General features: G+C 31.5%; 1 protein-coding gene and 1 long non-coding RNA gene across 2 annotated transcripts; both read left to right on the forward strand.

The window, feature by feature from the left end:
- Positions 1–3,575: 3,575 nt before the first annotated feature.
- On the forward strand, positions 3,576–8,038 carry LOC111712441 (uncharacterized). The gene is made up of 6 exons (XM_023487043.1): positions 3,576–3,660; positions 4,710–4,753; positions 5,938–5,988; positions 6,342–6,384; positions 6,793–6,911; positions 7,955–8,038. Exons 2-6 carry the CDS (start codon positions 4,718–4,720, stop codon positions 8,036–8,038), a joined length of 333 nt encoding a protein of 110 aa, XP_023342811.1. The 5' UTR covers positions 3,576–3,660; positions 4,710–4,717.
- A 142-nt stretch (positions 8,039–8,180) lies between these two features.
- LOC111712444 (uncharacterized) lies at positions 8,181–11,624 on the forward strand. Its single transcript, XR_002767462.1, has 3 exons — positions 8,181–8,258; positions 8,811–8,866; positions 11,242–11,624. It is a non-coding gene; the product is annotated as an uncharacterized LOC111712444 (long non-coding RNA).
- The last annotated feature ends 2,480 nt before the right edge of the window (positions 11,625–14,104 follow it).

Consider the following 14,104-nt stretch of genomic DNA (forward strand, 5'->3'; position numbering starts at 1 on the left):
AATCCGAACCGGAGCTGGAGAAAAAGAAAAAGAAGGCCTCGTTCAGTGTAGAAAAGAGAAGTGGAAAGAGATGCGGAAAGTGAGAAATAGTGGTTATTGGTGAAACTAATGGTTCCAAGGAAGCCTTCTGCAAATTCTACTTAGGTGGCTATAAATCACTTTGGTATCAAGTCAAGGCTCATCATGATGAACCTCATGTTCAAAGGATTCTTGACACAAGCTGTCCAAAAGAACAGTCGAGACTGAAGAGCAGACTCTGTCATAAGGGAAACTTTCAGCACAATATTCAGACCCTTAAGTCGAAAGAGGGAAGCTTTGTGGTTGCCCGAAAAACCTCTGATAATCATAATGATTATGTGGTCTGCAGAACCTGCTATAAATTTTTCTTGGCCCGGACTGTTTATAAGCACAGGAAGCAACATCAGAGTAAGAATGAGATCATGCCGAGGCAAACTTTGGAGGCAGTAAGACGTTGGCTTGACACTCAAGTTGATGATCATTAACTCCGTCCCAGAGCGAGGCTAGACTATCCCACGCAGAGCTGAGTTTAGCCTTATCGACAGCTAACAGAGGTCACAGCTGGAGAGGAGAAATTAGACCAATCCTTCATATTGACAAGAAATTCCAATTTTCGGATCGACATCAAAGCAGTACATACATGGAGATAAATCAAACAAGGAAACTTCGATTAAAAACAGTTCTCGGAAATCCAATCTTAAACCTCCTAGAACATCTTAGGACCAAAAAAAACCTCAGAGAACCTCTAAGAGTATCCTCCGTATTAATTTATTTCTTTAAGCGCTTTAAACACTCAAAAGATTTTAACAATTATGTTTAGAGGAGATTTGACTCCAATATCAAGTACAATTGAACATATTGATTATTGCGAAAATTAAAAACTATAAAGTGAAAACTAAAACATTCTTCATTTGAAACTTTCTGAAGATATCCTAGACTGTCCATAAACTCTTTAAGAACCATTAGTAAGGTCTAGAACTCTCTACAGAATGTCAAGAAAAGTCCAAGAACTCTGTCAGTTCAGGAAATTAAGGAAGTTGAGGGGGTTAAGAAACTCTGAAGGATAAAATCTAGAGTTGAGAAACTCTGCAGGATATAGTCAAGAGTTGAGAAACTCTGCAGTATTTTATCAAGAGAAAAAAAACTTTGAAGGATATTGTCAAAAGTTGAGAAACTCTGGAGGATAATATCAAGAGATAAGCAACTGAAGGATAATATCAAGAGATAAGAAACTGAAGGATAATATCAAGAGTTGAGAAACTCTGCAGGATATTGTCAAGAGTTGAGAAACTCTGCAGTATTTTATCAAGAGAAAAAAACTTTGGAAGATATTGTCAAGAGTTTAAAAACTCTGGAGGATAATATCAAGAGATAAGAAACTGAAGGAAAATATCAAGAGTTAGGAAACTCTGAAGTGTTTGAGGACTAAAACGAATATTCCAGAACTTTTATATGTTGGTTGAAACTTTGTCCAGAGTATTTTTGTCTTTTTACGTAAAAGGTGAAAGATAAACGTTCATTATAGAATTATCATTTTCTATTTAGACTTTGCTTGTGAATGTGATTTTTAAATAAGAAGAATTAAGTGCATTTTTATCCGCCGTAGCTAGTCATTTTGTACAGGGTGTCTCCCAAAATATGGATTTATAAAAGGAAAATTTAACTATCCGGAGTTTAAAGTTTTCTACAGATTTACAATTTTGGAACAGCATTGTTTTTGTTTTACTGTTCCTAAATCAAGTTTAAGGAAAAGAATCCAGTTTCATATTTCTCGTTTCTTGTGATATATCAGATATTAACTATAAATAAATATTAGAAAATGTTGAAAATGAGCAGTAGTATTAATTTTCACCCAATTAGCTACAGGAAATGGTCTTGCAGTTTAAGCACTATTCTCTTAACCCTATCCCTGCTGGGGTACTTGAAAACCAGGATATGCTGGGGGGGGGTCAATTTGACCCCCCGTTTTATGTCCAAATATGACGAATGATACATCATTAGAAAGCTCTTGTGCTCTACTTTTAGAATCTGCAAAAAAATTTGCAAATTTGCGAAAATTGAATTTTTTATTGCAAAATCCAGTTTTATAGGAAAAATGTTTACAAAAAAAATTTGTCCAAAAAATGACAAATTATACATTTTTAAAAAGCCCTTGACCATGCCATTTCAAATATGCAAAAAATTTTGCAAAATTTTAATTAACCTGATTTTTAATCAAGAAAAACTAAAAATGTGCAAATTTCCTTTGACAGGTTGTTTGCAAAAAATTTGCAATTTTTTTTCACAAAACTTGTGCAATCCGTTTCCTTATGTCATAGGCTTTCCAAAAAGCTAAATTTTATCAAAATCTGATAAGGGAAAGTGGGTCAAAACAAAGATTTAGTTTGTTACAGGCAAAAGCAGTCATTCAGGCAGTGTGCCTGAGGACTCAGAAAGTTAGTATTAAAGCCCAGTTTTAGGCCTAAAGGGAGGGCTTTGGGTATGTAAGAAAAGTCAGAAAATTTCAACAGCCTCAGACCAATACTTTTTGAGTTATGTAATAGCGGGAATAGGGTTAATATCCCAACTGTCAGCAAAATATGATCTTATTATCAAAATGTAATGTAAAGTTGGGCACCCCAACTAGTTGCGCCATGGTTGATCCACATACATTTTTTAGAATATAAATATTACTGTGATGAACACAAGTGTAATGTATTCAGGGAAATAATTTTAGATAATTTGACGGAAAAATGTAAAGATTAACAGAAAGGCAATTTTTTTTCACTGATATATTTTACCAAAATTATTTCTTTTTCTGAATTCAATGCACAAAACCAATAAATAAAATTCATCGGGGGTGGAGTAGTGTTGGGGGTTGAAGTAAAAACTGTATTGCAAAACACCCCTGGACTTGAATGCAAAAATATTGGTTTACAACACAGTTTCTAGAAAGGACTTTTTGCAATAACCCCCTGTCGGTATGAACTTAAAAGTATGGCCATTTCATTAAGTTAATTTATTACTTTCAGGTTAAGTGAGGGTCAGTGCTTAGGATCCAATTAATTTTGATGCGGAACCAAATCAGGAACCTGGATCCGCACTGGGAATAAAATGGATCCAGATTCAGATCCAGGTTATTTCTTCAAAATTTACGGAATTTTTTTAACAATGCAAAAATTTTAAATTTTTGGTCTTATTTTTTTGCTTATTTTTATGTTAAAACTTGATCAACCAGTCAGAAATCAGGTAATTTTTGTAATCTCTCTTTTTTAATAGTTCAGATTTGGGGTATGAAAGTACATTTTTTTTCTTTCAGTTTTTGGTTGATATTTTGCCCCTTGGATCTGGATCCGTTAATCTGTTTATTTTTGCGGATCTGGATCCAGGAAGCAAAAATCCTATGGGTTCGGATCCTAAGCACTGATTAGCGCACAAAACATGCTCTTTTATTTCTTAAGTAGATACTACTCAATAAATTTACTCTTTTATGTGTCCTTTCACTTTGTTACTGTATTAGGGTAACCCTTAACTGGAAAAACTTATTGTCCAATTAAAATATAGACATCGTTTATTGTAGTTATCTGTGTGGTTCCGGGCTGTGATCAAGTTTTTCGAGGGGACAAAAGAAGTCAACACTAAATGTTAAATTTGATCAGAATGGTGAGTTCTTAAGAATGGGCATTGGAGATCAGACTTCTTTTAATAACATTTTTCTATATATACATATATACCATCAAAATACCAAACTGACATTTATCACCACCTTGACCAGTTATCAGTGAGCATGGTAATGATATGCAATTATTCAGGGGTGTATATAGTACAAATTTGTGATTTCCCATCCCCCCCTCAATTTTTTTAAATTTCCTTTCCTAAATTCAAGATCTATAAAGATATAATTTTTAATATGTATATTGCAGTAAATAATAATCCCTAACATGCTGCCTTGTAAAAAGCAAACAGGGGGCCGCAGACAATTTTTTTAAAAACTTTCGGTAATTCTATGGTGGCAATGTCAAAAAAAAGTATGGATTGATTATTTGTCAGTCCAAGAACATATTGTTCTTGGAATTCATTTTCTATCATTTTTTCTCGGCGGAGAAGTTGTGAATTTTTTTTAGTAGGTTTCATTATTTGAACAATTATAATATTGACTGATGAGCATTGTTTTATCATATTTGTTCTTTTTTTATCTCAACATTAGCATACAATTTTTTAATGGTTTAAAAACAATTTGTAGAACAAGTCTACTTTTTATGAGATGAAGACCTTTGTTTTGTTTTATAAATTGCAACAATTTTAAAGTTGTTCAAATTTATTGCAGCTTCTTATTAAGAGAGACAAATTTTTAATCATTTCGCAGGTGTATATTGCAGGAATCTTAACTATATGAGTTCCAATTCTAAAAACATAATAATTTGTGGAAAAATACTTAAATGTGTCCTGAGATTGGTTAGATTCATACATGATACACCTCTGAAATGATATAAAATTTTTCTCCTGTAAAATAAAACAAGAGTCATATATATATATATATATATATGTTCCCTATAGCCGGCCAAACGGCTGGACCGATTGGGAGTGATAAAGGCTAAAAAAATCCAATTTTTTTCAAACTATTTTTTTCCACGGGCAACGCCGGGCCCTTCACCTAGTTCTTTATAAAAAGCTTTTTTAATACCTTAATTTTAAAATGTTATCTGATTTAGGACGCCCGATGGTTTATAATTATAAAGTACCAAATATTCACCAGGTATGCCTTTCTATATTGAACCCATTTTTTGAACTCTTTACACTCATTTGCCACAATAACGATCAATTTATTCATAAACTATTTTTGGTAATATGATGTTTAAATATTACTGAAATGAAACTGCACAGTTTAATATTTATACATACATCATAACAAACTTTTCTTGATCAGACCAAAATGTCTGTAGATCGGATATTCAACTATATTAATGGAGGGCCAATTGTAGCCACGCTTACAGTCCCTAAAACGGGAAAGGGGGGGGAGGTGTATCTTTGACCAATTTGAATACATTTTGGACTCCTATCTTCATTTTTTGAGAAATCTGAATGAAATTCTGCATAATGGCATCATTCGTGTTTCTTCCAAGTAAAATAAAAAATTGGAAAGAAATTTCCCCATTTTTAACATTTTTTAATGTTTTTTAAAGCTTTTTCACCAAAAAATCCGAGTCAATTACATAGAATAAATATAATAAATATACAATATGCCATAGGGGGGAAAGGGATCTAAAACCCTTTAACACTTTAAACTTTGTTCTGATGTTAGTAATGAGTAACAAGCAGATATTCATTCAAATTCTTAGAAAAATGAATTCATGAATCCAGAAAATCTGAAAATGTTAACAAAGTGGGAAAGTATCATAAACTAGGGGGGAAACGGGATCTGAACGGGTATTTGACTCAGACTTTTTGGTGAAAAAAGCTTTGAAAAACATGAAAAAATGTGGAAAAAGGGGAAAAACATTTTTTTTTTTTTTTTTTTCCTTAAAAGAAATAGAAATGATGTTTAATATTCAAAATTTCATTCAGATTCCTTAGAAAAATGAATTCATGAATCTGAAAACATTAACAAAGTGGGAAAATAGTGGGAAAAAGGATCTGAAAAACCTTAAACTTTGATCTGATCTTAGTAATGAGATTCTTGACTAACAAGCAAGTTTTTAAAACACATAGATGGTATTTGGCTCAAAATTTTTGGTGAAAAAGCTTTAAAAATATGTAAAAATGTGGAAATATTTTTTTCCATTTTTTAAATTTTACTTGGAAGATATTTGCTTATATGTTTGAAAAATATAAAAATATTTGTTTATTTAATATCAATAATTCCTCTCCGTAATTTTAAAATTGTTTTACATCTGAAAATGGTTTTATATGTTAACAGTATTTTAATTGTCATAATTTTAGGAATACTTCTGTGTTAAGAACATACATATAAATAGCCTGCCTGCATTAAGGGTATGTTTTGAAATTATTTAATCATTTTTTTTTTTTGGGGGGGGGGGGCAGGCTATCGAAAACCCAGTATTTTTCTGTAATTGTGTAATAGTAGTGTAGATTATCCATCTTTATTATTTATCAATAATTAACAATAGACTTTTGGCAATATTATGAATAATGTTTAAATGTGCACTGAGATATTTTAAGTTTCTTTAAAGCGAAAATTAAAATATTGAAAATTAAAAGTTGTCAAATTTTTTGTTTTTTGTTTTACACTTTTGATTTGTCATAAGTTAAAAAATATATAAAAAATAGATTTTGATATTTATAGCAATGCAAAATATCGTAATATTATATGAATGTTTATTAAGGAGCATTGGATATATAAGATAGACAGAAAGCGAAAATTGTCAGGTGTTCATTTACTTTAATTACATCGTATCAGGACAGTCTTTGCATAGCAACAAACAATTGGAAGTATGATGTAAAAATAGTAGAAGAAAAATCCATATTGCAAAATGTTAAGTGTAAGGGAGTGTTTAATGTTTATTTTTTCAAATAAATTATCTCTTAAAGATTGATTTCTTATATTTACATCGCGTAACACCACAAATGCACTTCACATAACTTAAGTGTAGTACACAGACACAACAAACTTTCAAACTTCACAATGACACAGAAAGTGTATTTTCAAGCCCATAAATGTACTTTCAAACAAGATCCCAAATGTGATATTTAATGATATACTGACCTCTGAAAAAATAGGGTTTCGACAACAGGTCACATTGTGATCCATTAAATTAATTTTAACAACTTATTCAGACTTAGTTGAGATTGTTGATTCAGCACCCAAAGATGCAAAACTTGATGAAGAGGTTGATTCAACCGTTGAATACTTAAAGGGAAATATTCTGTTTCCTTCTGAAAACCTGACAATGGAGGTAAAATAAACAGAATATTGAAGCATTATTTCAAGTTTAAATATGGTTAAGTTTTAGATATTGTCTTAACTTTAAATGCAGTGCTTTTGATCCAATTAACTTCGATGCGGATCAGGATCCAGATTCTGGATCCGCCCTAAAAAAAAAGGATCTGGATCCAAATCCATATCCAAATCCAGGTTATTGTTTCAAAATTTACTGAATTTTTTTTAACAAAGCAAACTTTCAAAATTTCAATTTTGGTCTTTTTTTCGCATATTTTTATGCTAAAACTTGATGCACCATCCAATAATCAGGAACTTTTTATAGTCTCTATTTTTTAATAGTTCAGATTTAGGTTTAAGATTAAAATTTTATTTTTTTGAAGTTTTTGGTTGGATCTGTGGAACATATTTTCTCGAATCTGGATCTGGATCCAGGAAGCCAAGCTTTTGCAGATCCAACGGATCCAGATCCGGATCCTAAGCACTGTTTAAATGACTGCAAGTGAAACATTAAGAAAAATTTAAAACGACTCTATGCAAAGATGGTGATTGAATCACAACTGTACCCTTAAAATTGTTGAATATTTAGAGAATTGATTATTCACAATTGTGGGATGACTGAAAAATGACACACTTTTATCCTGTAGGAAAAATTTGGAAATTGTCAATTTAAACTTAAAATAATGATCGATACCTTCCATATCATTGATCTGATTAACATTTCAAGGGTACCATTGTGAATATTTGTGTTTAGGGATACTAAAAATTTTTTTACATCCCCTGCAACTTTAAATAAGGAAGTTGGTAGGGGAAGGGAAGAGGAAATAATGGAACAGAAAAAAATGGTGCGGAAAGGGAAGTAAAAGGAGAGGAATAGGTGAAAAGGGAAACAAAAGTACAGTAGAAGGAAAGGAAAATTTAAAGGAAAGTTAAATTGGAAGGAAAATGGAAGGCACAATTTCTTAATATTTATATTGATATTAGCATTGCAAACATTTAAACACTTTTTTCCTAACTTTTGTAAAGCTCAAGCTTAATGAGTAAAATTAACATATTCAGATGGCAGTGGAGCAGAAAAAGATTTTTGAATACTTGGGAATGGAAAACCCAGCAATCACAGCAACAACTGTAAGAGACAGGTAAAAGTTTAATTTTTTCTCTTATTCTCTAAGTCTGTGACTTAAAATTTATTGAGTGATTTACAGCTAATTACTTTACCTTGTGATCTCTAACATTAAGCATTGTTTATAACAGTTTCAAACAGTGCTTAGGATCCAATTAATTTAGATGCGGATCAGGATCCTGGATTCGTACTGGAAAAAATTGGATCTGGAGCCAAATCAGGATCTGGATCCAGATCCAGGTTATTTCTTCAAAATTTACGGAATTTTTTTAACAAAGCAAAATTTTCAAATTTTTGATCATATTTTTATCGCTTATTTTTATGTTAAACCTTGATCAACTATTACAAAATCAGGAAATTTTTTAAAATCTTATTTAATAGTTCGGTTTTTGGTTTTGAGAGTAAATTTTTTTTTTGCAGTTTTTGGTTGATATTTTGCCACTTGGATCCGGATCCGTGGATCCCCATATTTTTGCAGATCTGGATCCAGGATACCAAAATATTGTGGATTCAACTGATCCGGATCTAGATCCTAAACACTTGTTTTAAACCATCTAGTGGCTATTAACTCTGGGCTGATGAATGGAGCCTAAAGCTTTCCCTAAAACCCATGATTTGATTTGATTTGATTTGATTTGATTTGATTTGAAATACAATTTTGTTGGATTAGACGTGACAGGCAAAACTAAATTCTTTAAAGTGCATGCCACAAAAAAATTGATGATTATAAATTTTAGTGGTTTTTAATTCCCCCCTTATGTCACTGTTGTGCCCTGAATGTATTGTTTGCAGTTGGAAGCAGGACTTAAAGATACAACAGAAGTTGCATTCTCAAGGATTTACTGCAGGTTATTAGAACTTTAAGGTTAAATACTTAAATGAAGTTGGCACAAGTTTTTAAAAAGTTTTCGTTCATAAGTCTGATTTTGCATGGGCAGAGTATTTTTCAGTTTTGTTGTACATTCGCCTTTTGTAAAGCAATTGTAATCAACACAGATTTGTTGAAAATAATGAAACTAAGCTGAAAATTTGAAAAATCTTTTTCTAAACAATTTAAAACCTTTATCCGACACATTCAAAATGTTGAGATTAGGGGCTAGAAACGTCATGTGTGTGTGTCTGTACTAAAAGAGTGTGTGTAAGTAATACCAAACCGAAGGGGGTGTACTGTAGGTATATTCAGTACATTTGTGCTTTATACAGTCTAGGAGTGTACATTTGTATATTGTTAATTGTTAATTAAAAAATAAGCGTAATATATATGTATTTTATATATATATTTGGATTGTGATCATGGTTAAGGGTGAATGGTTAACTTTTAGGCATTAATGGGGAAAAGAACATGAATAAGAAGCACTTTGTAGTTTGTATTCATATATTAAGGACACCACTGGTAATCCTGAGATAATTTTGTTTAAGGAAATACCAGCAATGGATGGTGGTTGGATCTGAATATTTAGTATTGTGGAATAAAATTTTAGGATTCATTTGAGACATATATATAACGTTACCAAGAACCAGCGCAAAGTAGATGTTCAAATTCATGAACTTGGGTGGGTATGTTTATATATTTTTTTTAATTATTAAATAAAAACAATAAAAATTGTAGACAGAATTTTACAGTGAACTTATTACTTGAAAAGGAACAGATTGAGAAAATAAAAGAAACTTATCATCCAAAATAAGTAATCTTTTTCAATTATTAGTTTCTATAATCTCGCAATATTCACAAAGGTTTTCTGAAGATTTTTTGAAATTTTTATTGAAATGACAACATTAGAAGCATTTATAAAACTCTGTGAATAAATTCATAGAAAATAAGAAATTTAGTGATATGATTCTAACGGAATAATTGATTCTAACATTAATATTTTAACAAACCTCTTTTGGAAATATGTTCCTAAACATCTAATTAATTTACTTTATAAATTTTACTTCATTTTTTATCGGCGTTATTTAATAACACTGATTCTGAACACGTACCCATCCAATTCATGATTTTGAATGTCATCTTTGCACTCAAACTCAGTAATTTTACATCGTGGAAACATTTTATATATCTCAAAAACTTTTTTTAAAATGACTATTACACTGCATACTCAGTTCAACCACCATACATTGCCAGTCACTCCATTTAAGACGAGTAAATTATTTTTGATCAAGTCATATAAGTTGCTCATTTAGGAAGCATAAAACCTCTTTCTGTAATATTGAACTCAAATCGAAGACTATGAAAGATTTACATAATGTCAACTTAAAAATTTTCTAGTGATTTTATTTACAATAAACATTCGATAAACAAAAGGATTTTAAAAGCTTTTTTCTTTAATCCAAGGCATGAAAGGATTCGGCTCGTATGTTTTCTGTAAAGAAATATTTGTATTATTCCTAATTAATTTTTAAGGGATATCATCAAAATCAAAGCCTCAGAAGTATGTGATTTAAAGGGAGAGTTTGCAAAAAAATTAAAGGGGTATAGGCTTACAGCGAAAAATAAGTGATTTTGATCGCTACTGATCTTACTTCTAAATGTTGCGTCTAAATGAAGAAAATTGTTAAAAATGACGCATACCGAAGAAGGTAGTGTCCATACAAATTCTGAAAAATTGCATCATTCAACTTGAATCGTAAAATAATCTGTTTAATTCTAAACATATCATTCAAGATATTACAAACAATAGAAGTCGATAATTTTTCCACACATTTGTATAAAATGAATATTACATAATATTTTTGATTTAAAAAAAAATAATATTTCGCTGGCTCAGGTTTTTTAACAATTCTGAAAAATATAAAAATGTTGTCTTCATTATCAGAAATGCTCGAAACAGAAATAAATTTTTTCAAAAGTAACTCTCAGATCATAAAAAAATTAAAAAATATTATAAAATATCAGATATATACAAATGCGTCAAAAAATTATTGATGACAATTGTTTTTAATATCTTGAATGATATGTTTGAAATTAAATTGATTATTTTACGATCCAAGTTTAATGTTGCAACTCTGAATTTGCATGAAAGCTACATTCTTCGGTTTGTCGTTTTAAACAATATGCTCCTTATAGACACAACATGAAGTAAGATTATTACCAATTAAAAGCGAACTCTTAACTCTTATATTTAATTTTTTATTATTTTTTTCCAATTTTTTGTTATAACATATAAAGAACTAAGAAGTTAAGAACAGATTTTCTACCTAACAATATAAGTATGCTATTAAGGTGTAAGTTGGAGGAAGATTAAAGAAGGCTAATACTTTAGCGCCAGGATGATCTCAATCTTGCACATTCAACTTGGAGATCCAAGAGGGAGAGCAGAGGCTGTGGAGAACAGGGAAAATGTCATTTTGATAAAAAATTAGTATTCAGATTACATGTTAATCATAAGGCCAGCCAGGTCTTAAGCTACTTATTTATTTTTCCGTTTAAAGTTGGTTCATATATATATATATGTGCAGTTATTTTTTAAAATGTAAATCTCACTGTTATGAAAATTTAAAATTTGCATCTAAACAGAGGTTGAAAAAATCGCAATAACTTTAAACCTACAAATGAAATTGCTGTATACTAGCAGAATTTATATTTTCAGAGTTGTGGTTTCTTTAATATTTATAGTATTTTTGTTATTTTGTGCAAGTAACTAACTTCTTAATGACTCCCAGTCACATGCTCTTAATATTTTTTATACAACTTAAAACCTGGCGGACTTTGAAATGTCATTTTCAACAGTTCATCAAAAAATGAATATTTATACTTTTTTTAATAATTTTTTTACTTAATTCTAAACAAAACCTGTAAATTTGTAAATTTTATGCAAAATAAAATTAAATATAGAATAATTTATCGCTGTTGATTATTGAGCCGGTAACTANATTTTTTTTCAAATTCCACTAACACATTTGCCCCATTGCCCCCAATTTAAAAAAATGCCCCTAATTAAAACAACCAAGCATATATTTGCTTGATTCACTTCTAAAAGAGAATATGGGTGATTCTGAAAATGAGGAGACATTCCGAGAGGAAGATCAAGATGAGGGGGTGACATGGAAACGCCTCAACACGGAAACGACTCAACACGGAGACGGATCAAAAATTATTTTTGAGGCATTTTTTTTTTTTTTTAGAAATTCAAGGAAATCCCTCAAAAGTTCAGAATTGATAAAGGATTTCCGAATATTTTGTATCCGTTTCCCAATATTTAGAGTTGAATGGTTTCCTCTTTTTTTTGATCAATTTCCTCATATTTTTAGGTCTGTTTCCTCATATTTTTGATCCGTTTCCGCTTTTTTTTGATCGGTTTCCACTTTTTTCAAAAACTTTAAAAATCTCAATTTGTTGATAGGTTTCCTCAAATTTTAGGTCCCCTCATATTTTTGATCCGTTTCCGCTTTTTTCAAAAACTTTAAAGATCTCAATTTGTTGATCGGTTTCCTCAAATTTTTGATCTGTTTCTGCTATTTTTTAATCTGTTTCCGCTTTTTTCAAAAACTTTAAAAATCTCAGTTTCTTTACAAAGCACCTGCACACCATCGCTCATGGGGCTTCTACACACCTAGTCTGTGGCGGTTTGTACATGCCAAGTCAAAAGTTGATTACTGACTACTACCACTGGGTCAGACATCCTCGTCTCATAAAGATACTAACTCCAGAGGATGATATAAGAAGGAGACTAGCCGCAGCACCAACAAACCTTGCGAAGTACTATCTGGTCACCGTTATTACCATGACTTATATCAGTAGCCCTGGATGGGGATTGTATACCAGTACTCAACTCTGTGAGATCCGTGACACGGTTATCAAGACATCTGCTATACACGTTCGGGCAAGGCAGAACCTTGAATTTAACCGTCTAAAGATTGACTCAGCTGAGTATTTTGGCCTGTTCAGGAGTTTCCAGTCCTGTAGAAAAGAGGAGCGATATGCCTATCACAGCTCTCATGCCTGGATGAACTTAGACAGCCAGGTTGTACTCCCTGTGAGCAAGTTGATAGGTCTGGCTGGGATGCTCGGTTGTGCCTTACATCCGAGTACTACAATCGCCAGTGCACCTTGTTTTGCTCCTGAGGGGGGAAGGAGGCAGACTGATCTTGCTCTCCTTGGAAGGGACAGGAACAGAGACCCAGCTGTCCAAATTGCGTAAGCAACGTATATGCATATTATTTTGGCTCCAATTACGCAATTAAAATGCAAATTTCCGTAAGACTAGATTTCAAATTAGTGTAAATATCTAATTTTTCTAAATAATATATTTATCATGTATTTGCGGAGATGTGTATCATTTTATTTCAGGTATACAAATTGTGTAAATATACGCTTAATTTTTTGTAATTCCCTGAAACTCTAAATCTAAATCATTTGTGAAATATTTAACATTTCCGATACGGCATATATTGCATTTTCAAAAAAATATTGAAAAAATAAACTTTTAAAAAGAATTTAAGTTGTCTTTGTTAGCATTAAAATAGCGTAAAAATTGCGCACTTTTTACGCATATGTTTTGAGTGTTTAAATATTGAAGAATTAATTATTATAATTTTTTTTAAAATAAAACATTTTTATTAGGAAAATGTACTGAATTTTCTATCAAAAAGTTTTATATAACTTTTATAACTCTCATAAACGTATAAAGCTTAATGCTATAATCTCTATGTGGTACTGTATTCCCGGATGAATGGAAACAGTTCAGAGAGAGTACCATGCCTACTCAGGGATGGCCTATCTGCATGCATCAAATATTGCATAATTTTTGATAATGAGTCTTTCATGACGTAAAAAGAGCCAAAATCTCTACGCAAAATATACGTAAAAATGCGAAAAGTGACGCTTAAATTGCGCTCTTTTTGCGCAATTTGGCTAGCTGGGGAGATTGAGATGAATACATCTCTCGCAGGATACGACGAGCAACTGTTTACTCGAACTGAAGCGCCTTGCGCTGGCTATGGAGTCAGGTTACTTAGTCAGAGGATACAGTTCTCAGCAGAAGCCGGCATGGAGATTGGGAACATAGCTCAATCCCTAGGGATGGAGGAGATCACAGCCCAACTGTGAACTGATCAGATGTCCTCATACCTCAGAGATAACTCAA

The sequence above is a fragment of the Eurytemora carolleeae genome, unplaced genomic scaffold, assembly GCF_000591075.1.
Source record: "Eurytemora carolleeae unplaced genomic scaffold, Eaff_2.0 scaffold1269, whole genome shotgun sequence".
Lineage (NCBI taxonomy): Eukaryota > Metazoa > Arthropoda > Copepoda > Calanoida > Temoridae > Eurytemora > Eurytemora carolleeae.

Coding starts and splice junctions, on each gene's coding strand:
- LOC111712441 (XM_023487043.1), top strand. CDS start 4,718: ATGGTTTATAATTATAAAGTACCAAATATTCACCAG. Junction 5,989..6,341: donor ATAGCCTGCCTGCATTAAGG/GTATGTTTTGAA, acceptor ATGTTTATTAAG/GAGCATTGGATATATAAGAT. Junction 6,385..6,792: donor CAGAAAGCGAAAATTGTCAG/GTGTTCATTTAC, acceptor CAACTTATTCAG/ACTTAGTTGAGATTGTTGAT.